The sequence below is a fragment of the Typopeltis vanoorti genome, chromosome 23 (assembly GCF_054136105.1).
Source record: "Typopeltis vanoorti isolate ZY-2024b chromosome 23, IOZ_Tvanoo_1.0, whole genome shotgun sequence".
Lineage (NCBI taxonomy): Eukaryota > Metazoa > Arthropoda > Arachnida > Uropygi > Thelyphonidae > Typopeltis > Typopeltis vanoorti.
The window spans coordinates 2,226,552-2,250,884 of NC_143571.1; the positions used below are offsets into that span (position 1 = coordinate 2,226,552).

The 24,333-nt window shown below is 35.8% G+C and overlaps 1 protein-coding gene across 1 annotated transcript in view; it reads right to left on the reverse strand.

Moving 5' to 3' along the window:
• Positions 1-16,712: 16,712 nt before the first annotated feature.
• The window catches only part of LOC150093573 (tetratricopeptide repeat protein 28-like), a 462,929-nt gene continuing 455,308 nt past the window's right edge, over positions 16,713-24,333 (reverse strand). Inside the window, exons 21-22 of the mRNA XM_090412721.1 lie at positions 23,726-23,833; positions 16,713-18,890 (exon numbers count right to left, since the gene is read on the reverse strand). Of these exons, the coding sequence (XP_090268847.1) occupies positions 16,846-18,890; positions 23,726-23,833 (2,153 nt within the window). The 3' untranslated portion in view covers positions 16,713-16,845. The remainder of the gene's footprint in view (positions 18,891-23,725; positions 23,834-24,333) is intronic.

Consider the following 24,333-nt stretch of genomic DNA (forward strand, 5'->3'; position numbering starts at 1 on the left):
ATACGAACCCATGCGCAGGTCAACACTATACCATGAAGTTGAGGCGGGTGGTTTAGCACCGCTAAACATTCATTTTAAAAACCCTCACTGCCAGAACAATAACAGCCGCACGTGCACACACTAAAACATACCACGCGTATACGCAATCACATTCCTACAAAAATGCCTACCACACAGGTTTATCAGTTCATTACCAGAAATCAATAAACAATGTCCGAGGATGTTTGTTGAAATAGCGGAGGGTTACTCTTTCGTAACCGAATATTACGATGTTCAAACCCTATTAGCAAGCAAACCGAGAAAGCTCTATACGATGCTGAGTAAAAAATAATTTCCACCCCCCCCCACCCCCAACATAGGGAAAAAAGGAGAGGCGAAATTAAACTCAGTCCCGTTCTAAACCAAGCTTTCAGATTACCAATACCTCCTAAATACAAAACTTTCTTCTACAAAGTTCACCATGCATGCTTACCCACAAAACTTTGGTGCATAGCAAAAAAAAGATTCCAATCCAAGGACCGGCCAAATGTCAATTCTGCCCCCTTCCAGAAACAATACATCACATCATGTTATACTGTCGCGAAACGTCACAAATATGGAACACAATACTACACTTCCTACGTAAGAAACAACCATCCACCGAGAAAAACCTATTCTGGTTGGAAGACCAGAAAACAAACAAAATTGAAAAGATCCTCATAATAATAACTATGCAGGCAATATGGTCATACAGATGCGACAAATTACACGGAAGAGAATCAAGACCAAACATCCTAAGTAAAATTAACAGCTACCTAAAAGAAATAATCAATGACACACTAAACAACAAAAAGATAACAAAACAGCAGTGGAGACAAATATGACTGATAGCGGAAGAAGAAGAAGGAAAGGTAATAATAATACCCATAAAGGAACCTCCTTAGACGTTAAAAAAAAAAAAGAAAAAACTGGCCTAACCAAACACAGCACACTCGTAAAATAATGAAATTAAAGTCACAAATTATTAAAGGTAAATTATTATTATTATTATTATTCCTGATACCTCCAAGGTGTCCGAAGACTCATCGCGGGAGGACATCTACAACTGTCTCTACACCTAACCGCTACTACGAATCATCTCCATCAACGCCATCTACCGCCCACCTCCAACACCACCACAACTAGTAATTTTTGTCTGTAAATTGCGTGTGTTCTGAAGGGCCGATTTGTATGTATGCGGGATGAAAAACCCGAGTTTCTGGGAGAAAAAACCCTGCTACCTCCGTATGAGATCGGCTAACTCACATATATAAATACATTATATATGTGAACTCATAATATCTGGTATAACAAGTCCTATATGTGTCATGCATATAACAATGTATATATATATTATAATTAATAATATATTATACTATGTAATATACTAGATAAATGTCGTATGTTATATGTATCATAATACATTGGGTGTGTATGTTTTATGTATAAGATAAGAAAAAAAATGTTAATATAACACATGCAGCAAGAAATGTATATACCATAAAACAATGTATGGTGTATATATATATATATATATATATATATACCTACCTACACATTATGGAGAAAAAGTCAATGACTAAATAACAAAGAGCTGTTACAATAACGCAATACATATTGGAGATATAGAATGAATGTCTGCAAGTTAGAAAGAAGATGTAAATATTTAATCCACTCCAACTGTATAGCTGTCGGAATAGAAATGACTGATGTAAAACAATGTATAATATATAAAGCGCCTCCGTAGCGCAATTGGAAGAACGACGGTACATTGCGCCCTTCGATTGGAATAGGCCTAAGTTCGATTCTCGTCGCGACGGGAGGAATCTTTATCTGGTCGATTTCAATCGAAGGTGAGTTAGCCGATCTCATATGGAGGTAGCAGGGTTTTTTCTCCCGGAAACTCGGGTTTTTCATCCCGCATACATACAAATCGGCCCATCAGAACACACGCAATTTACAGACAAAAATTACTAGTTGTGGTGGTGTTGCAAGTGGGCGGTAGATGGCGTTGATGGAGATGATTCGTAGTAGAGGTTAGGTGTAGAGAGAATTGTAGATGTCCTCCCACGATGAGTCTTCGGACTCCTTGGAGGTATCAGGAATAATAATAATAATAATAATAATAATATATATATGTATATATGAGTATGTGTATGTATGTATATATATATATATATATATATATATGGTAAGGATGTATTATTAAATGTGCCATTAGCAAAGATTTGTTACAATAACGCAATGTATATTAAAGGGATAAAATTAATGCCTGCATATTCGAATGCAGATGTAAATATGCAACCCACCAGCTGAATAGCTGTGGGAATAGAAATGAATGATGAAGAGCTCAGTAGAAGTGCCGTTTGCACTCTACGTCGCTTGACCGCACGAAGGAAGACTTGGTGGTTCTAATTTTTCTAAGCCTCTTTTCGACCGGTTCCAACTGGGATCGACTAACTAACCAGAGTCGATCTCTGGAACGGGCAATCGGGTTTTTTCTCTTGGAAACTCTGGTTTTTCTTCCCGTAAACTCAAGAAAATCGGCCGTCGAACCCACACTATTTCCAGACATGAAAAAAATATTGTGTTAGGGTTAGGGACCACGAGATAGCGGCATCTGCTGCCGCCTTATTCACTGCGTACCGATTAATTAGTGACAGCCTTGAGCCAGCTATCTCTGATTGGCTACTGGTTAGATAGGACAAAAATGGCCTCACCTTCTCCCTATACGGGAAGAAAAAAGGCGTTAGCTCATTTTTTATTATTTTATTTTTTATATACAAATGGACAAATACCAATAAAATGGAATACAAGTATAGTAACACCTATATTTAAAAAAGGGGATAAAACAAAACCTGTTAATTATAGAGTTATTAGTTTATTAATACATGCTACAAAATATATAGTAGAATACTTATTGAAAAACTGAAAATTTTTCATTAAGCATTCAATACAGTGAAAAAATATTATTAGAATGTCAAAATGGATTTAGAAAAGGACGCAATAGAGGATGCAGCTTTCTGTTTAAAACTACTTATAGAAAAAAGAAGAGAATTTAATTTAGAAACTCATCTTTTGTTTACAGATTACGAAAAAGCATTTGACAAAGCAAAAAGATATATACTGTCTGATATATTACCAATAATAAATATGCCTAATATTTTACTACATGCAATACTGAATATGTACAAAATTAATGAAATAAAAATAAATGAAAAAATGTCTAAAAACAATCGGTAAATCAAGGAGTAAGACAGGGATGCCCGCTGTCTCCAACGCTTTTCAATATTTACATGAATGAAATATTAATACAATGGAACATCTACAATCTAGGTATAGAAATTTCTCGGAATAACAAAATTTGAGGGTGGTCTGTAACGTTATGGGCAGATCTCTTAATTTTCCCATTGCCAAAACACTTTTGTGTGCAGGTCCTGATGAAAGATTTTTTTCTTCTGCAAACCAGGTCTTTTCTCACGAATTTTTTTGACTAGTCTGGTTAAAATATTGGAATAATATTCCCCGGTTATTGTTTTACCCTTTCCAAGATAATTAATAAACAAAATGCTTTTAGCATCCCAAAACACCGATGCCATGACTTTTCCTGCTGATGGAACTGACTTTGTCTTCTTTGGCGTTGAACAACCAGCTTCTGTCCACTATTTTGACTGCTGTTTGGATTCTGGTGTGTAATAGTTAAATCCAAGTCTCATCCATAGTAATAAATCGAAGCCCAAAATCAGTTTTATTCTTGTTAAAACGCTCCAAGCACTCTTCAGAGATTTTCATGCGAGTGCATTTTTGATCTGCTGTGAGCAAGTGCTGCACCCATCTTACACAAAATTTTCATATGCAATTCGTCACGCAAAATATATCCTACACGTTCTTTTGAAATGCCTACAGTCTCAGCAATTTCACACACTTTGACTCGCCAGTCATCCAATACCATATCATGCACTTGATCAATGATTTCTGGTGTTGTTACACTTTTTGGACGTCTTTCACATGAATCAACTTCAAGGCTGGTACGGCCACGTTTAAACTCGGCAGCCCATTTCTTAATTGTCGAAGACGAAGGAGAAGAGTGCCATAAACTTTTATAAATTTCGAATGAATTTCTTTTGGCGTTAAACCTTCTTTTACAAAAATATTTTATAACCACACGATACTCAATTTTATCCATTTCAAGGGACAGACAACACTTTTACTCCAGACAGCTCTATAAAAAAACTACTTGATGGAATGACTTGCAATTTCATATTGATGCTTATGACAAATGTACCAACTTAGAAAAAAAAATCTTACCGATAGTATTGCCAGCTCTGGTCGAGGCCGAGAACATTTCAGACCACCCACGTAAATACGCTATTATTTGCAAATGATCAGGTAATAATATCTGATAAGGAAGACAATTTACAAAGAGCAATATATAATTTAGACGTTACAGTAGAATAGTTTGGAATGAATTTTCATAGATAAAACAAAAACAATGGCATTTTGCGGACAAACAGAAGTAAAATAGTTATTAATAATAAAATAATACAACAGATAAATACCTTCAGTTATCTTGGATGTGAAATGTCATATGAAGGAGAAAGAAAAAAAAAATCAGCTAACGCCTATGTTGTTCCCGTATAGGGAGTAGGCGGGGCTACCCTATCTAGCTTATGATAACTTATGAAGGAGAAAAAGATATAAAATTGAAAACTTCAAAAATTTTTACAGATTATAGGCCTGATAAATAAAACACTCAATCTAAATATTATACAAAAAGAAACACACTTGAAAATATACAATACTTTAGCAGTGCCCACATTATTATTTCTCACCTCTAGGGAATCTAAGGAGTCATTGAGGGAGGGCATCTGCTCTACAACTCTGTCTCCACCACTCACAATCAGGACCGACCTTCTCTATAAAGGGGCGCAGATGCAAGAAACCTTTTGGGGCCCTCAAATATTTTTCAAAGGTAAAAATTAAAGGATTCGAAAAAAACGTATTGTAAAACCTCTTACCTGCAAATGATTTTGGCACAGGAAAACACAAAAAAAAAAAAACACATTCGAAATATACGTTTCTGCAAATGTGTACCGACTGTGCCAACTCGATCGTGGGACCTGGGTGCCTTACACTCACACCACTCCCGAGATGGCCGGCCCTGCTTACAATCCACCAGCTGACCGCAACTATACCAACGCTAAGATTTTACCATCTATCGCCGACCGCCACCAGTATTTCCACAAACAATCACAAACATCCATTTCCACGGCAGGATTCGAACCCGCAGCCTTTTGGCTTGGGAGCAGATACCAGCCAGTCTATGGCAGTGAAATTTGGGCAATAAACAAAGAATAAAAACAAGTGAAATGAGATTTATGAGAACTGCAAAATATACATTATTTGATCAAAAAAAGGAACGGAGACATTTTAAAAGAACTAAAAACAAAATCAACAGAAGAAAAACTAAACAATTATAAATAAAAATGGATAGAACATGTAAACCGAATTGCCAACACCTAAACAAATACTAAACTATAAGCCAACTGGAAAGAGAAAGCAGGGTAGACCACAAAAAAGGATACTGAATGGATAATGAAACCGGAACAGACCAGTATGGTCTATACACGTATTTAGGGTTTTCATGATAATTCAATGTTATATGAATGGAAAATTAAAGAGTAATATTATATTCTGACAACTTATATATTGGCCAAGTTTTGCCAGCCTGGTGGGCCGAATGTTAGCATATAACCGCTCTCCAGCCAAAAGGCTGTGGGTTTGAATCCCACAGCCTTTTGGGAATGGATGTTTGTGATTGTCTGTGAAAAGACTAGTGGTGATCGCGGTGGACTGTAGATGATGATGGTAGTTGAGGTTTGCTGTAGTTGGTGATGACAGAGAGTTGTAAAGTAGGTGCCCTCCTTCAATGAGTCTTGGACTCCTTGGAGGTGTCACATAATAGTAATTGTAATAAAAACAAGAAAAAAGTGTGTGACAGTGATATTGCCATAATTGAATACCTAATGGACATTGTCAAGGATCTATGTTATACAATTATATGTTGTATTTTTGAGTTACCTTTATTATTACAATTATGAAAAAAAAAAAAGAAGTAAATTTGCAGTCTCATGGTTCCTAATCCTAACACATGATAGCCTTCATCATGAAAAAAAAAGCAGCTTTCTCATGATGAAGGGTAGTGACTAGTCGCCCAACAGCCACAACCTGTACATTTTTGACATTATTGATTAACTCATCAGTGTGTGTGTTGCTGTAGCGGTCTGATAATTATGGGAATGTAACAAGGATCTGTATTTAAGTTTTGTAGATATGGATTAAGCATATGAAAGATGTCCAGAGAAAAGCTATTGAGAATGCTAAGTTATATGAGGTAAATCAAATATTATATAGAACAACAAGCTATATTTAATTTAAGTTGGCAGTTAGAACTGAAGGAATTACAATAGGAGGTTTGATGCAAAATCAGGTGTGAGACGCACTCTATCGCCACTCTTATTCATAATCTACATGGATTACATTATGAAAGAAATACTTGACTTTTTTAGGAAATGATAACGTAAACTATATTATTAATTATAAAAACTTTAATTAATAACTACCTATATTTTAACAATGTTACATTGCCATCTTCAGGGATCACAAAACAATGATATGTGCACCAAAGCACTTGCACTAAGCAAATGAGGCAGAAGAAAGGCAACTGAAGTCGGTCCTGGAGTCCTAAAAAGTGTCCCCTGAATTGGGTTGTCCTGGCCACTGGGCTGACAATCTTAGAATGTAAGCTTCCCAAATTTGGAATAGTCTCATGTACCCAAATTTGTTGAGGTTTTTCAAGGAATATTCCTTGAATTAGCCTCACTCTGAAAAACTTCCAAAACCCCAATATTCCTTGAATCAGCCTCAGCACTGAAGAACTTCCCAAACCGCAACAAATTTAGGTGCACGAGACTGCCCCAAATTTGGGACGTTTGCATTCTAAGACTGTCAGCCGAATGGCCAAGACAACTCAATTTAGCCCGCTAGGTAACACCTTTTAAGAGTCTAGGATCGACTTTAGTTGCCTTTCTTCAGCCTCATTTGCTTAGTGTGAGTGCCTATGTGCACATATGATTGCTTTGTGATTCCTAACGATGGCAATGTAACATTGCCAAAATATAGGTAGTTATTAATTAAAGTTTTTATATAATACTTTAGTTTACATTGTCATTTCCTAAAATATTAGAAGTATGTCTAATCAACATATAAGCTTATCTACAAGAATTATGAAAGAAATTGATATTAAATCGCTTATATCATACCACAGAAGACAAAAGCAAGTAAGATTATTATAAATAGCAAATACAAAACGTTAAAATTATTATTATTACATGATACCTCCAGGGAGTCCAAAAACTCATCAAGGAAGGGCACCTACTCTACAACTCTCTATCTCCCACTCAATCTACAAACTACAACAAACTGCAACTACACCAATGCCATCTACCACCTACTACCACTAATATTTTCACAATCAATCACAAACATCCATGTCCATGGCAGGATTTGAACCCACTTCCCCTTCTATGGAACTTGACTAAATGTAACTCATATTAAACAAGCATGTCAAAGCAAATTGCCAACTCCCTAGCATTTCTCTAACACATAATGATATTTTTGTGTGCGGTTTTATAATCAGTAACATCAAGTTTGCTCATTTCCCCATTTAATTTTTTGTTCACTCACAGTCAACCTCTCCTCCTCCCCTTCCAACTGCTCCTAAACTCCACATGATTTTACACTCACAAGGATGAAATATGTTTATGAACTGCTCATTTAATATTTCAACTATATCCTCTGTAGCAATTATCCTTTTACCATTTTTTTCAACCGATGTCATCCTTTCATAATCTTTTTTTTTTTTCCTACATATTGAAAGAACTATAGGGATTTTTTGATTTCACTAGCTAACCGCTGCTTACTGCACTTTTGCCACCCTTACCAACTGAGTCAACCTCCTTACCTGTTCTATGTACAATCAATTCCATAAGGAGTAGATTATTGCCACCCATCTTGTGTTGACTCCATAATGCCTTCTTTCTTTGTATTGCATGCTTAATCTCTTCATTGATACAGTTCACACTTACTTTATTTAATCTTTGGAAAGCATTTAGTCATTGCTTCTACTATATAGTTCATGAATAGCACCCAAGCAGCATTGATCTCCTTTCCACCCAATTCCTCATTCCATGCTCAACTGTGCTCTGAAAATGCTAGTTTCCAATCCAACTCAAATCCAACAAAATACTATCTAAAGAATTCAATGATTTACTTTCTTTTAGTGTTGTTCATACCATGAAGCATTGTTATGAATGTAGACTGCTAAGAATTTGGTGTATTAAACACATGCACACAGGAGGAAAAACTTCAAAGATGATAAGCTTGTCATAGTTTCCTAATGTTCTTTGTATAATGTATAATACATTTCTGCAGATGTTCTTATAAAGATAAAATGATGAACTGCTATAATAAAATATTTTTCTTTGTTATGGTACTCATTATTCACATGGGCTGGCAAATCAAAACAAAATTATCTGTATATAATTTGGAAATTCATGGAAAATCTAATATCAATAAACCTTCTGGATTTTTTTTTTTTTCAAGTTGTAAATTATATCTTTTGAATTGTAATTTATGTGCTAATAATTGATTACATGTTAACATCATCTTTCTTATGCTAATTTATTCTTCAGCTAGTCAAGTAGGCTTTGCATAAGACAGGAATCCAAGTTTACATATGGGAAAAAATATTCTAATGTCATATTTGAGTTAAAAAAGTTAGTTGTGTGATGCAAAGTTCGAAAGTGGGAAAAATCGAAAGAATGAATGATAGCGAAAGTTGGATGCATGAACCAAAAGAACGGAAACTCAAAAAGATGAATGAAAATGAAAGTGTGAAGTGGGAGTCGAGAGTTCGAAAATTAGAAAGATTGAATGATAGACAGAATGTGACGCGAGATTCGAAAGTTGAATTGGGTTGGATAAGGCAAGAGATGAAATGGATGCAGAGTGAAATTAAGAAAATTCAGGTGAAAACGATTAAAACAAATCAAGTAGGTACAAAAGAGTTAACAAAAGACGAACGAGTGGATTTATATGGCGACTCCATTATTAAAGGTGTGCTGGATGAGAGGATGCACAAGGTATGTTTTCCAGGCAGCAAAATGAGTAGTGATTGAAGCATTGGATATGAGGAGGGAGCGAGCAAAGGAGTTTATGATTTTAATAGGTACGAATGACGACAGAGGACAAAGAGCACGTCAGAATGGATATCAAGAGGATGCTTACATAGATAAAAGAGAACAGTGTGACAGGAAGGGTAGTAAGTGTGTTGCCTAAGTATGACTGTGGTGAGAAGAGGCAGAGAGCAAGGATTATGAATGATATGTTGGCTGAAATGTGAGGAGAGGGGAGTACAGTTTGTTAATGTGTGGAATCAGTTTGAAGGATGAAGTGAACTATATAAAAGAGATGGACTGCATTTGAATGGTTATGGTGTGAGTCACTTGGAGAGACTACTGCTGGAAGGTGGAGAAATGAGTACAGAGAATGAATCAGATCAAGTGGAAAGTGATGTGGAAGAGCAGGAGAGTAAGACAGGAGAGAATGAAGAGGTGGTTATGAATGAGGAAGTGAGTGGCACGAGTATGGAAAATGACAGAATGGGTGTGCAAGGAATGGGATGACCTGGGATCAAGAGGAAACAGATGAAATTGAAGAGGGTTCTAAAATGAATAAGCAGAAAGGGAAATGGCCCCAGCTGAGCATGGAGAGATCACATCAAATGAGTGGTATCAGTGGAACTAGCTGTAGATCTAGGAATGAGCTGTTGCATTTGTATACAAATGCTAAAATTGTAGGAAACAAGGCAGATGAAATAGTTGCACTAATTGAGTCCGTTCACTCAAAAATTGTTGGAATAAGTGAGACATGGTTAGATGAGGACAACATCCTGACAGGAATAGAGATGGAAGGGTATGATGTGTTTTGTGAGGATAGAAGGGGTAAAAAGGAAGGGGGGGTGCTATTGATGATAGAGAAAGAATTACAATATGTCCATACAAAGTAGAGATTCAAGAGGGAAATAGTGCCTGTGGTTTTGGGGCAGTATGGTATGAGACAGAGGTGAATGGAATGAAATACTTAATTGCATGTTGTTATAGACCAGGTAATGTGGATGGTAGTGACTATGAAATGTATAATCAAATTAGCTAAGCAAAGAAGAAAAGAGTGATCATTATGGCAATATAGACTGGGATGAGATAGCAACTGGAAGTAAAGAAAATGAGTTTCTTGAGTTTTTGAGGGATAACTACCTCAGACAGTATGTAACAGAGGGCACACGAGGATTGAGGGTCTTGGATTTGGTCATCTTATCAGAGGATGTAATTATAAATGAGGTGTCAAATCACCCACCAACTGGTGACAGTGACCATGAGGTGATTACCTTGGTGGTTGACAGCAGCGTGAGGACCTCTGTAAGAAAAGGGTATATGTGGAATTACAAGGGGTGGGGGGATTATGAAGATCTCAGGAGACAGCTTGCGGGTGTAGCATGGAATGAGGAGTTGGCTGAAAAAGAGATCGATGCAGGTTGATCTCTTTTCTGGGGGATTTTCAAAAACTATCTAGTAGATGCATCTTGGAATACATTTAGACATTGGTCTAAATGTATTCCAAGGGTGAGAAGGTTAAATAAGGTAGGTGTGAAATGGATGAATGAAGAAATTAAGCATGTGATACAGAGAAAAAGGACATTATGGAGACAGCATAAGAGAAGTGGAAATAACCAATTCCATGAGGACTACAAAGATCAGGCAAGACAGGTGACTTGGTTGGTAAGGGTAGCTAAAGTGAGGTATGAACAGCAGTTAATTAATGAAGCCAAAAATAATCCTAAGGAGTTCTTTTGATATGTAGCCAGCAAAAGAAAGAATGATTATGGAAGGATGACATTGATTGGAGAAAATGGTATAAAGAGGTGTTGTGGAGATACTTAATGAGCAGTTCATAAAGGTCTTTCAATCTTGTGAATGTGACTTCATGGAGAGATTGAGAGCAGTTGATGATGGGGGAGGAGAGACTGACTGTAAGTGAGCAAGAGGTTTATGGGGAGTTGAGCAAACTAGATGTAAATAAGGCTGTGAGACTTGATAATATATCACCACGTATTCTGAAGGAATGTGCCAAGGAGTTGACGCCGGCCTTGACATATTTTTTTAATACGTGCTTTGCACTCGGTCAAGTTCCTAAGGAGTGGGGAAAGCAAGATTGTGCCACTTCATAAAGGAGGTGATAGAACTCAAGCATCAAACTACAGGCCTATCTGTGTGTTCAGGTGTTGTAGTTAAGTTGTTGGAGAAGCTTGTGAGAACTAGGATCTAGAATTGGGTTGACAACAATGGTATTATCTTTGATGGACAGCATGGATTTGGTAAAGGGAGGTCATGTTTTAGTAATCTACTTACTTATAACAATAAGGTGACTGCTTCCTTGGACAGAGGAGAAGGATGCACAGTAATATACTTAGATTTCGCAAAGGCTTTTGATAGATTACCACATGATAAGTTGATAGTCAAACTAGAATGGATTAGGTTGGATATTAGATTGGAGACTGGCTATCTGATAGGTATCAACAAGTTGTGTATGGCAGAGTGATATCCAGGAAAAGGAAAGTCACTAGTGGTGTGCCTCAGGGGTCTGTTTTAGGGCTATTACTGTTTAACTTGTATATTAATGATATTGGTGAAGATTTGGATGGAGATGTTCAGTTGTTTGCAGATGATGCAAAGTTGGGATGAACCATGAAAAGTAGAGATGTTGTGGCCTTAAAGGAAGACTTGAATAAATTGAGTGATCGGGCACGGGAATGGGGATATGAGTTCAATGTTGCAAAATGTAAGGTTTTAAAATTTGGAAAACAAAGATGGAATGCAGAATTTATGCTTGGTGAGGATATATTGTCGGAAGTAGAGGAAATAAGAGATCTGGGGTGGTGATGGTGGATAAGGATCTGAAATTTAGGGGACACATAGCCAAAATTGTGAAGACAACACAAAGGCTTCTGGGAATGTCGCGGAGGACACTGACTCGTAGAGGTAACGCAATTCTTGTTCCATTGTATAAGGCTTTGATTACGCCACACATGAACTATTGTATCCAGATTTGGTTACCTGGTTTTCAGGACGAAGAGATGTTGGTAAGAGTCCAGAGGCAACTGACTAAGGTAGTTTCTATCTGCAATGTCGAGTATGAGGAAAGATTGAGAAGATGTAACTTGCAGAGGCTGGTGGACAGGAGTAAGAGGTAGACTTACCATAAATTTTTTTTTTTTTTTTTATCAAACCAGAACATTTTTGAGAGTTTGCTCAAAACAGAAAGTAACGCCTCCTACGCTAAGTACTTATGATTGAAAATGCTAAATAATGGAGTGGTTAACAAAAAACAACATTTCGTAGTAATAATTTTTAATTACTCTGAACATAACTTATTATTAAAAAGTTATATTTATCAATAGTGTGAACTTTCTTTAAAAATTCTTTGTTATTTTTAATCGTGTCGAAAAATTCACTACAATTTAGTTCACTATTAAGTTTGCAGCCCAATACAGCTTTTACTGTTGATTAAGCCATTCTACCTCTTTCTTCAGACCATATGTTATTCATTGTTGAGAATATCCTTTCAACAGAAGATGTGCTTGGTAGGCTGAAAATGTATTCTATAATTTGGACAAGATTGGGCAATGAAATGTTCTTTTCTTTGAAATGACTGAATAGTTTTATCCATTTTTCTTCGCAACTTGTATTTTTCAAAATGTCATAGTTTACCGACCAAAAAGCTTTTGCAATCACCACTTCATCAAACAGTTTATCCATGTTTATTGCATTATTTGCAAGAGTTTCATTAATTTTTTTCACCTGAAGCTTCAATTTCCGACCAAGTTAATTCATCGTTGTTTATCCAAGTAAAAGATTCTGCTCTACCAAAAGTGTTTTCCCAAAGCTCAATGTAAGAAAGACATCGGTCATAAAATTTTGTAAACTCTTGTAGTATTAATTAAAGGACAGAAGTATTAATATTGTATTAATATTAATACTTCTCTCCATGTGGTTAGCCTAGTGGCTTTGCGCTTCACAACCATATGCTTGGGGAAGGAGTGTCCTAGGTTCGATTCCCGTCGGAGATGTGAGGAGCTGAAGAATCTTCCTCAGGCATAGCCAAGTTAGCCAGTTTTGGGCATGGACAGCAGGGTTTTTTCTGCTAGTTTATCTGGGGTTTTTCATCCCACAAGCAGGCAAACCGGCCCCGTGAACACACAGGGATACAGTCAAGAATACTTCGAGGCATAGGAGTGACCATTCTATTCCCGTATTTCGGTTAGAAATCCAAGTATGCTTGGAAAGTTGTGGGCCTTAAAGGCCTGTTAAAGCCATTGGGATTAATACTTTCATTATTTTCCAGTATTCAAAAAAGCTTTTTTGCTTCTTGAGGTATAAATTTATTATCATGCCTCTCCTCAAGATTTGTTTTTAATTTTCTAAGTTCAATGACAATATCTGTTGCACTTGCTTTTGTACTTTCCATAATCAGGATAGATTTGTTAAACAATTTGAGTTGCCCATGCACAAACCACAAATACATTTCACTACAATCATTATCAAAGAACTGTTTTATCATCACCGGACAGTGTTCTTGTGAAATAAAATATGATTTCAGTCCCTCATAGATTTCAAGTATTCTATCAATAGCTGGAAGTAGTGAAAGAAAACGGGTGTTGCTATGTTGAAGAACCTTTTTATACTCTAAATCTACAAATTCACAGAACGCTTTTAGTTGAGTGACTCAAACCGTATAAATGTGGAAATATTTATAAATTTTGACTACTAAAGCTTCTATTTCAATAGGTAGAACATCAACTGCAGTTTGAAGACAGTTGTGAATGATGTGAGCACTGCAACCAATGCCCACAATATTTCTTCCTAGTTCCTTCTTCAATTGACTGCAAATATTATTTTCTCTTCTCTGTTTTACACCCCCAAAATTGGTATTGCAGTTATCTCCACAAAATCCAATAATTTTTTTTTGTTATATTATGAGTTTTCATAACTAGCATTAAATGGTTTGTCAGTATTTCTGCAGTTTCACCGTGAACTGATTGAAAGTCTAAAAGTTTAACTTTTACTCCACAATTTGGCACAAAATACTGCACAACACATGGCACAGTTTTAATTTCTTTCTTGTTGGAAGAATCAATTGATACCATCACAAAATTTGTTTTGTTTAAATCTTCACAAAGTTGCTGAAACAACAGTGGCTCAATCACATTAACAATGACAGGTTCACATTTTGTTCTACCCAGTCTAAACTTTGTTTCAAAAAGCTTTGATATCAATTTAGATGAACAATCGGCAGACTTAAAGCTAAGATTGTGAATAGCAACATGAAATGCAAAAGTTGCTTCTTTAGCAGCTATTAAAAATTCTTTGTCACTTGGATTGGCACCTTTAAAATATGACGATATCTTTGAGGAAGTTCCTGCCACTGTTAGACTAGCCTTATGTTTCGCACATGTCAAGTGATTTTTTTATGTCCGAACGCCCACCATGAGCCACAGAAAATTCTGAAGAGCACTGTTCACATTTTACTTTGTCAATATGACTATAAACTTTTTTCAAAAACGGATAATCTTTTTTAATTCATCTGTAAACACACAATTTCTTTTTGGCATTTTGGGGTTAAATTAATTTAATGAAGTAAAAAAAATCACAAACACCATGAACACCGACTCGTAATCTAAACTCAACTAAGATTGCACATGCTCAACAATGACTTGCGACGCAGCGTACAGGCCGGAGTCAAAGTGGGGTATTCATGTTGCCTAATCGCCGTTTTCCGAGGCTGCACTTTTTGCACCGTACGTATATTCTGCACTTTTAATTTTTTACCAAGTAACCGGGACAAAATTACAAACTGGCCGGGACCATACCTTCAAACCAGGATGTATGGTAAGCCTAGTAAGAGGGGAGATATGATAGAGACCTACAAGTTAGTAAGGGGTTGTTATAGGATCGATGCTGGAGAGGTTCTAGAGAAAATAGTGTGAGATCAGGGGAGAACCAGAGGTCATCCCTGAAAACTATATAAAGAGGGTGTGAGTAGGGGAGTGAGAAGCTGGTTTTTTTCATGCAGAGTTGTGAATGATTGGAATGCCTTGCCTGAGAGTGTGGTGTCTGCAGAGAATTTGAGTGTGTTTAAGGCATGGTATGATGAGCTGTGTGTGTGTGATAAAAGGACTTCCCAGATGAGTCTTTGACTCCATGGGGTCTTGGGTAATAATAATAATAATAATTTAGCAAGAGTTCTGTACATAAACAAACCATATGAAATACGATAAAATTTATCAGTTTTTTTTTTATTACTATTATTAAATATTGCTTTTTACATTTGTAATTCTGTTACTCGATTATAATTATATTATCAACACATTGATAATAGTTCAATGATATTTCAAGTTTGAGTTTATTTTTGCCAAGTGTTATATAAGATTGCATGTTACTCTAAAACGGATTGTCATATAACTATCCAATCAGTCATACAATTATATACTTCAAATTTTTTCCTGACTTTTATTCTAGGGATAAACTATACTCTTTATGTTTCATCAATCTTAATTAATTTTTAATTTTTGCTGTTGACTTTTTTTTTCTTAAGAGTATGATGCTATTGTCATAGCTTACAAACAATGACTGAAGTTGGGCTCACTGCAGTGGTTACCTGCATAGAAAATTTACCATAAACTTTACCACAGCTATTGCTGACCATAGCTTGACAAACTGAGCAGGGTGCTATGTGTTATCAGGACATGATTCATTAATGAATGACTCTATAAATTATGTTAATGAGACTTTCACCTCTATTTACATTTTGGAGTTCCTAAAGAGTTAAAAGACTTTTTTAATCTGTCTGTCTAAAAAAAGGTATTTAATCAATGTGTGTGTGTGTGTGTGTGTGTGTGTGTGTGTGTGTGTGTGTGTGTGTGTGTGTGTGTGTGTGTGTGTGTGTGTGTGTGTGTGTGTGTGTGTGAGAGAGAGAGAGAGAAATGGCTTATCTTAACTGATACACTGACTACAGAAGCTAGCATGGTTGCACCAAACCTATCTTTTGTTTTTCCCAATCCTGTTCTGGATAATTTTTCTAATTTGACTAATATATAAAATGTTATGGCTATAAGGAATCATCTAAATACTTGCCTCACTAAATATTAATGTTAATAACTTTCATAGATTAAAACATTGTGGACAATTTTTGCAACAAGGAGAGAAGAAAAAAGTATGAAGACAGCTCATACACTGCCTTTCCTTCTTTCTTTCTTGTGAACGAACACCATTTTTATTCTAGAAATTTGCATATTTCTCTATGCCAAAGCATCAATAGAAAGAAAATCTCCACCTCTCTCTCTCTTTGTGTGTGAAAAAAAAAATATATATATATATCTAACTATATATCTAACTATATATATATATATATATATAGCTAGATAGATAGATAGATGATAGATCCATGTATTTTCCAAAAAAAAAAAAAAAAAAAAAAAAAAAACATGGATTTTAAAAATATGTATCTCTTTAAAAGTTTTTTTTTCTTTCCATAAAGTATATACAAATCATTTCTCTGCACATAATCCATATACATACATTATCTGGTAAAATAATGAAATGTAGAGGCACATGATACATTTCTATACAACAAGTTCATAAAAAATAAAAATTAACAGGTTGCTCCTCCTGTCCTCTCTACTGGTCCTTTACCTTTGGATGGACTAAGAACCATATGCTTAGGATTCCTTTTCACTGTGGAAATATTCTTCTGAGAAGTGTCCAAATCACTTCCTTCTGTATCTGAAGCCGGAGTACTCCTAGATAAGTCATTGCGTATTATTTCAAGTCCCCCATTGTCAATCTGATGAACAGTGTCATTTGTAACTAAACTATTAACAACACTGTCTTTATATGCACAGCTAAAAGTAGCATAATTATATAGATTGTTTGTTTCACACTCTTCCACATCATCCAACAATATTCCAAGCAAATCTGAAATAGCAGAAGACTGGTCTGACTTATTAGACAAAGGCATATCAACTGGTAAACCATCTATTTTAGATTTCTTTCCATCACTTAGTTCATGTAGTGTGTTTTCTTCCATATTATTCAGAAAATTAGAAAATACTTTCAAGGATGGAGAAAAAAGACCTTGATTTTGACTTGGACATGTTATTTCCGTGAAAGAACCTCCATCACCCTGATCTCGAATACCACAAACTGCAGGGCATTCTGGGACATCTGTACCATCAGAAGTATCCTCATGTCGAAGGATATTACCTGGTACATTATTGCGCTCTCTGTGGTGATGACTACGAGGAAGAATGTTAATATGTTTAGGAGGAAGGGGTGGCTTAGGTCTTGCAAGAGGCTTTTTTGGCATAACACAGGAGGAATGTGATATGCATTGTGACTGATGTAAATTAGTAGCATCTTGTCCTTCGTGTTCAGCAAGACTATGACCATTATCCGAAGCTAAAATCTTTGAAAGTGAAGGTGCCAAACCCAATCCCATATTTCTATCATGGTAAACATCAGATATTGGAGGATCTTGACTAAGATGTCTTAGCTGTGTATTCAGTACATGGTCTCCTCCATAGTTTCTACGAGATAAATCACCTAATGAGTGCATTGAATATAATACAGAATCCTGACTTGTTGAATTTAATGTAGGTGGTATGCAAACTTCCAAAATATCAGCTGTTTCTTGTCTATCACTCATAGATGGTGTAAAGATAGGCTGTTCAGTATTGCGTAAAGAATTTCCAGTTAAAGAATCATTTAATGATGTATCATTAGTATGCACTTGAGCTTTAGTTTCCACTACATTTAATCCAGTTGTCCGTCCTTTTTGAAAATATCTTTGTGATTCGGTCCATGAAGTTACTCTTTCATCCACACTGTTAAAATTCCCACTGTTCAAATTTGCAAATCTGGATACAGCATTTTTAGATGTAAATGCACTCTTTAATGGTAACAGTGGCAAATCAAAATTAGGTCTTTGAAGAGAAAATTCATTACGATCAGAGTCGCTACTCTGACTCTCAAATCCTGAACTTGTCATTGAGATAGCAGCTGTTGCCACAGTAGGTATAACTTTACTTTGAGCACTAGAATTTGATGATAAACCAGATGAGCCAATCTTTCTTCCACCAAAATTCTCATGTGCTGATCCTTCAGGTCCATTTTTATCTCGATCCCGAGGAGGATTCTGACGTCGAACAGTTGACTGTCCAGTATCCCAATCTGTTGCTGAACTAGCAGAAGATGAACTATCAGGACGTCTTGCATTGCCATCACTAGTAGGACTTTCACTTGTATACATGGATCGTATTTTGCTTTGGTGAGAGAGTGCCAGAGCTAAACATGGACTAGGCTGTGGTGATCGTTTCTGACTTTGTGAACCAGAATATAATTTTGCAACAGAATCCACAGGACTAGGAGTAAAGGTGTCACTATCTCTTCCCTTTTGATCACTGCTCATGGTAGCTGTACGGCCATCAGGTTCCCCACGAGTCCTTGCATAAGTACTAAAAGCACCAGTTCCACTCCGCCCAAGTATTAAACTGCCAGTCATAGGACGCCAAGAAGGATAAGAAAGCGTAGGAGTAGATGGCGGTGGAGTTGTTGCTCTAGACTCACTCGGAACAGATTCCAAGCTCTCTAAGGAACTAGAATCTTCAAATGTTAGGTTTTTAGGAGCCTCCTGAGTATCTGTAAATAATACAAAAGAAATCAATATATAAAATAAATATGCTGCAACCATTTCATAAAATGAAAAATGTCATTTTATTTTTCAATGCAAGAAACAAATAAATATGTAAACAAGATAGTTCATGGCATTCGCTTGTAAAATCAAGTCTGGTACTTAAATCGAGTTCATGGAAGATTAAGTTCATGAATTAACTGTCTTGGATCAACTCAATTATTGCAGAAATTGTAATAGTAAGTATTAATCCGAGTAATTCAAATTTGGTCTATCTATCTATCTATACGTTCACTGGGCATCTACAGATGCCGTATGGTCACTCCGATGTTCGGTGACGTGCCACACCAGGCCTTGCCATGTAGTCCTGTTGTTTGCTTTTTTGGCGGTCTCAGTAAAGATCAGTCACTCCACACACACCATCCATCCATCTCATTGATGGTCTACCCCTTCCTCTTTTTCCAGGAACTTTACCTTCCATTACTGTTCTGAGAAGTCCCCCTTCCATCCTTTCTATGTGTCCAAAATATTTTAACTTTCTTCTGTCAATATCCTTAAGGAGCCTTAAAGTTCTACTGATCTTTTCTAACACCCATTCATTTGCCTTTCAGTATATGATATCATCAACAGCCTTCTATAACACCACATCTCAAAAGCAGATATTCGTTTCTTATCTGACTTCTTTAGGTTCCAAGTCTCACATCCATAAGTCGCTGTTGGAAAAACAACTGCATCCAAAATTCTCAACTTTGTTCCCATGGAGATAGATCCATCCTTCCAAATTTTAGACAGGTCTCTGTTATTTTAGCCATTCCTAACCTTCTTCTGACCTCTTCTGAACAGCAATTCTTCACATTAATAATGGATCCCAGGTACTCAAACTTGCTGAGGAGGTCAGCAAGTTTGAGTACCTGGGATTCATTATTTGGTCTCACCTGATTAAAACAATTAATAAAATGTGTGTGTGTGTGTGTGTGTGTGTGTGTGTGTGTGTGTGTGTGTGTGTGTGTGTGTGTGTGTGTGTGTGTGTGTGTGTGTGTGTGTGTGTGTGTGTGAGAACAATCATATCTGAGAATTAGTATGTTAAATTAGTTTAATGGTGACAGAAGAAATTATGATAATCGAAACCAATGTAAAGAGAGAGTAGGACACATTCAAATGTAATATACCAGAAGGACTAAAGTAAAATCAATCACATAGCAATAATATGCTAAAGACTTATTGATTTGATTCCCCTTCTTAGGAACCGAAGGATTATAGACTAATTTTCAAGCAGCTACAGAATAAATACTAGTAAAATAAGAAGGTGTAAAAAGGCAATTAAAAACAGTAGTCAGCTCTGGTGTATGCCTTCAGAACAATCATAAAAATTCTGTCATGATCAGAAGAGGAGCTTTGGAGGTACAGTATATCTACATGGTAAAGATTCTTTTAACCCTTTCCAATGTTGAGGAGCTTTTTTACTAATGTTGGTAAAGAGTTATGGAAAAGATAAGTGATATTTTGTGAAATAATTGTGATACTGCTTGCATTTTAGTACACTATTGTTTCTTTTTAATAACTTAAGTGTATCCGTGTGATTATTAGCCTTATAGATCTGTTACTAACTTTTTAAAAATTTTTGAATCTTGCCTTGAACAGAACACAATGCCAGTACACATGAGGTCAACACCATGTGCTACGAGTGGTGTGAAAATTAAATGTCTTTAATGATGTAGATTTTTAAAAAATGGTTTGATGTCATGCATGAAAGATGTGTTTGTGGTGAGACTGAACAGGAAATGAGAGAAAATATGGATTTATAGAAAGTGCAAGACTATGTGTTAACAAATGTAAAGCAAACTGAAGGAATGAAAGCCTAAATTAAAGAAACGGAAATGGAATGAAAGCTAGTAAGACTGAGTGAGTGAAAGAACACAATAATGAAAAAAAGTGAAAGTGATAAGGGAGTGAAAGGAAGTTTGAATGAGGAAACAGAAGTAAAGTGCAGTAGAAAGAGAGGTAGCAAGACTATGAAAGTGACAAAGAGTGAAATTGCCAGAATGCAAAATTTGAAGCAAGAGTTATTCAAAATGAAAAATGAAACGAGGAATATGTGGAATGATATTAGACTTTTAGAGAAGCAAATGAAAGTGTGCAAAAGAATAGAAGGAAAGAAAAAAAGGGTAAAAGAGGTGAAGAGTGATTTGAGAATAGCAGTGTATGGAGATTCCACTGTTAGAGGATTGGTTAGTGAGAGAGAGAGAGAGAGTAGATAAGGTCTGCTATCCAGGAAGGAGAATGAGCAAGATAATTCATGTTTTAGACATGAGGAGGAAACAAGCAAGAGAATTAATCATGGGTGTGGGGATAAAATGATTTAAGTGGACATAAGGAAAATATAAGGCATTTGATGAATACCACATGGAACTCTGTTATGCAAATTAGAACAAATGGGGATGGATATGACACTGGATAAGTGTATAAGAGGGTGGCTGCTGGACAGATATCAAAAAGTGGTATATGGAGGGGCAGAACTGAGGTGAAAAGAGGTGACTAGTGATGAGCTGCAAGGCTCAGTGCTAGGATCACTAGTGTTTAATTTGTACATAAATGATATAGGAAATAACCTGAAAGGAAATATTCAGTTAAATTATTCAGGAAATATGCTGATGATGTTAAATTAGGTAGAGTAATAGTTAAAAGAGTAATAGAAGGGAAACGAGGCTGAGGACGTCCTAAAAGAAGGTGGAGTGATGAATTGTCAAATTTTGTTGGGGAAAATTGGTCAACCATTGCCAAGAACAGAGAAAGGTGGAAAGAACTGGAGGAGGCCTTCATCCAGCACTGGACAGAAAATGGCTGAAAAAAAGACGAAGAAGAAGGAAAATAGTTAATCAAGGCAATGTGGAGAGCTTGCAGGACAATTTAAATAGGCTGTCAGTATGGACAAAAGATAATGGGTATCAGTTTAATGTGGAGAAATGTAAAGGTATACATTTTGGGATAAATAGATTACAAGCTGTGTATCACATTGATGGCACTGTACTCCAGGAAATAGATGAAGTTAGAGTTTTGGGGGGGGGTAGACAGAGAATTAGAGTTCAGAGGACATATTGCTAAGATTATTTGGCTGTTGAAGAACACACTAACAAGTAGAGATAAGGAATTTGTTATTCCTCTTTATAAGGCCTTGATATGTCCACATTTGGATTACTGTACTCAGGTCTGGTCTCATGGGTTTCTTGGGGATGAGGAAGTGATGGAGAAGATTTAGAGGATAGCAACTAAGATGATAAGTTGTCTGTGGAATGTTCCCAATGAGGACAGGTTGAGGGTGTATGGATTGCAGAAGTTGGTTGGTAGGAGAAAAAGATGGGATATGATAGAAGCATTTAAGTTCCTTAAAGGATTTTATAGGGTTGATGCAGGGAAAATGTTTTGGCACTTGGCTAGGAGGGCCAGAACAAGATGTCATCCCTGAAAGTTGAATAAAGGTGTGATTAGTAAGGATATGACAACTACATTCTTTGGAGAGTTGTGAATGAGCGGAATGGGTTGCCAGAGTCAGTTGTGAGTGCTTGGTATATTAATAGATTCAAGGAGAGGTATGGCAGATTGTGTGGATAGTTTGGGTCTCCTGCGATGAGTCTTCAGACTCCATGGAGGTGCTCATATAATAATAATAATCTAGCCATTAATATCCAATCACTTATGGACTTCCAGTTTATCATGCTTTTACTTGTTTCTGCACTAAATATAAGTACCACACCTCTTTCATGACTTTCATCTGATCCTGAATACAATATCTGATATCCATCTCCTGTTCTCACTCTTCCAAATCCTGTCCATCTCAGCTCAGTTATTCCTAAAATATCTATTCCATACTTTCCCCATTTCCTTTATAACTTCTTGTGTCTTTCTGATTTGAAACAGTTCTAACACTGCATGTAGCAATTCATGTTTTCTTTTTAGGCGAAAGTGGTGACCTCATCTGTTTGAAAGGTTCCTGTAGGCTTTGCTGTTGAAACTTTATCCATGCATTATCCTCTTGCCAACTTAAATAGTGGTCATCAGGAATCCTGCAAGCTGACACACGTGACACCTGGTTACAGTATACACCTGGTATACTGGTATATTGTAATGATTGCCTTAGCATTTTTTTTCTAATTACAAATATTATGTTGCTTGCTTGCCAAGATGTATATTGTATCCTTCTTTTCCCTTAGATAAAGGTTTGTAAATGTCTTTGTTTCACATGCACATCAAAATCATTCAAAGAATGATTTTTTTTTATTATTATCTATTATTATTACGTGACACTTCCAGGGAGTCCAAAGGTACTCCCTGGAGGTATATATACTAATAACATTTAATTAAAAAATTTTAAATATTTTAGATTTTTTTATTATTATTATTATTATTTGGTTATTCCAATTTTAATGCGCATGTGAAACAGTCACTTAAAAAGCTTCATCTAAAGGAAAAGAATGCACATGTGCATGTTTATTTTAATTATTACTATATACTAATAACATTTAATTAAAAATTAAAAAATATTTTAGGTAAGTTTTTTTTTTTTGTTATTTTCTCCTATTTTTTATTCAATGTAGAAAACACAAGAAAAATATTGTTAGGATTTTACTGTATCAGATATTCATAGTTCAACATACAGTTTCCTATTTCAAGATAAATTCACTCAGAGACTGCATGTAGATTCTGAGCATATTTCTATAAGATACCAAGTATGGCCTCTTGTCCAGAATGGCACATAAGTCACAGGACTATCACTGACATATGACTTCTAAATAAATAAATACATGATGATAAATGCATTTTGCTTAATGCAGATAACATAACTTACCAAAAACGGCTAGTAAGGCCTGTAGAGCAAATTGTATAATTCTTCTGTTAGCTTGCTTACCCATTCTTAATGTCACTTCATCCCTGCCAACCTCCATTAGATCAAAACCTACAATCAAAGATGAAATCTGATTACAAAAGATAATACATAGCACACTGCATGTTGTAGGTTCAATGGTAATAAAGAAATTGAATGGTTATTCACAAAACTGAAGTAAAAAAAAAAATTGAACATTTTAGTCCAATATTTCAACTAACAATAACTAAAGCCAAGGATAAAGACAACATGGTAAACACAGTAGTTTGAATAACAGCACAGAACATCAAGCAAGAATTCAATTATCAGTCAAAGGCTGATACTGTTACACCCTGATATCTTAAGAATGTAAAATTCTCAGCTATCATGATGTAACATGAAGAATAAATAAAATAAATAAAAGAACCCTGCATAAAAGATAATAGTTGAATTAATAAGAAGAAAAAGAAAGATTCTTGCATCCAATAAAATATATAAAATATAAAGGTTTTGTTAAACTAACTAACAAAAGAAAGAATATATTAATATTGTGATATGATCTAAATAAGAAAAGTTAAATAAATAAGACAGAA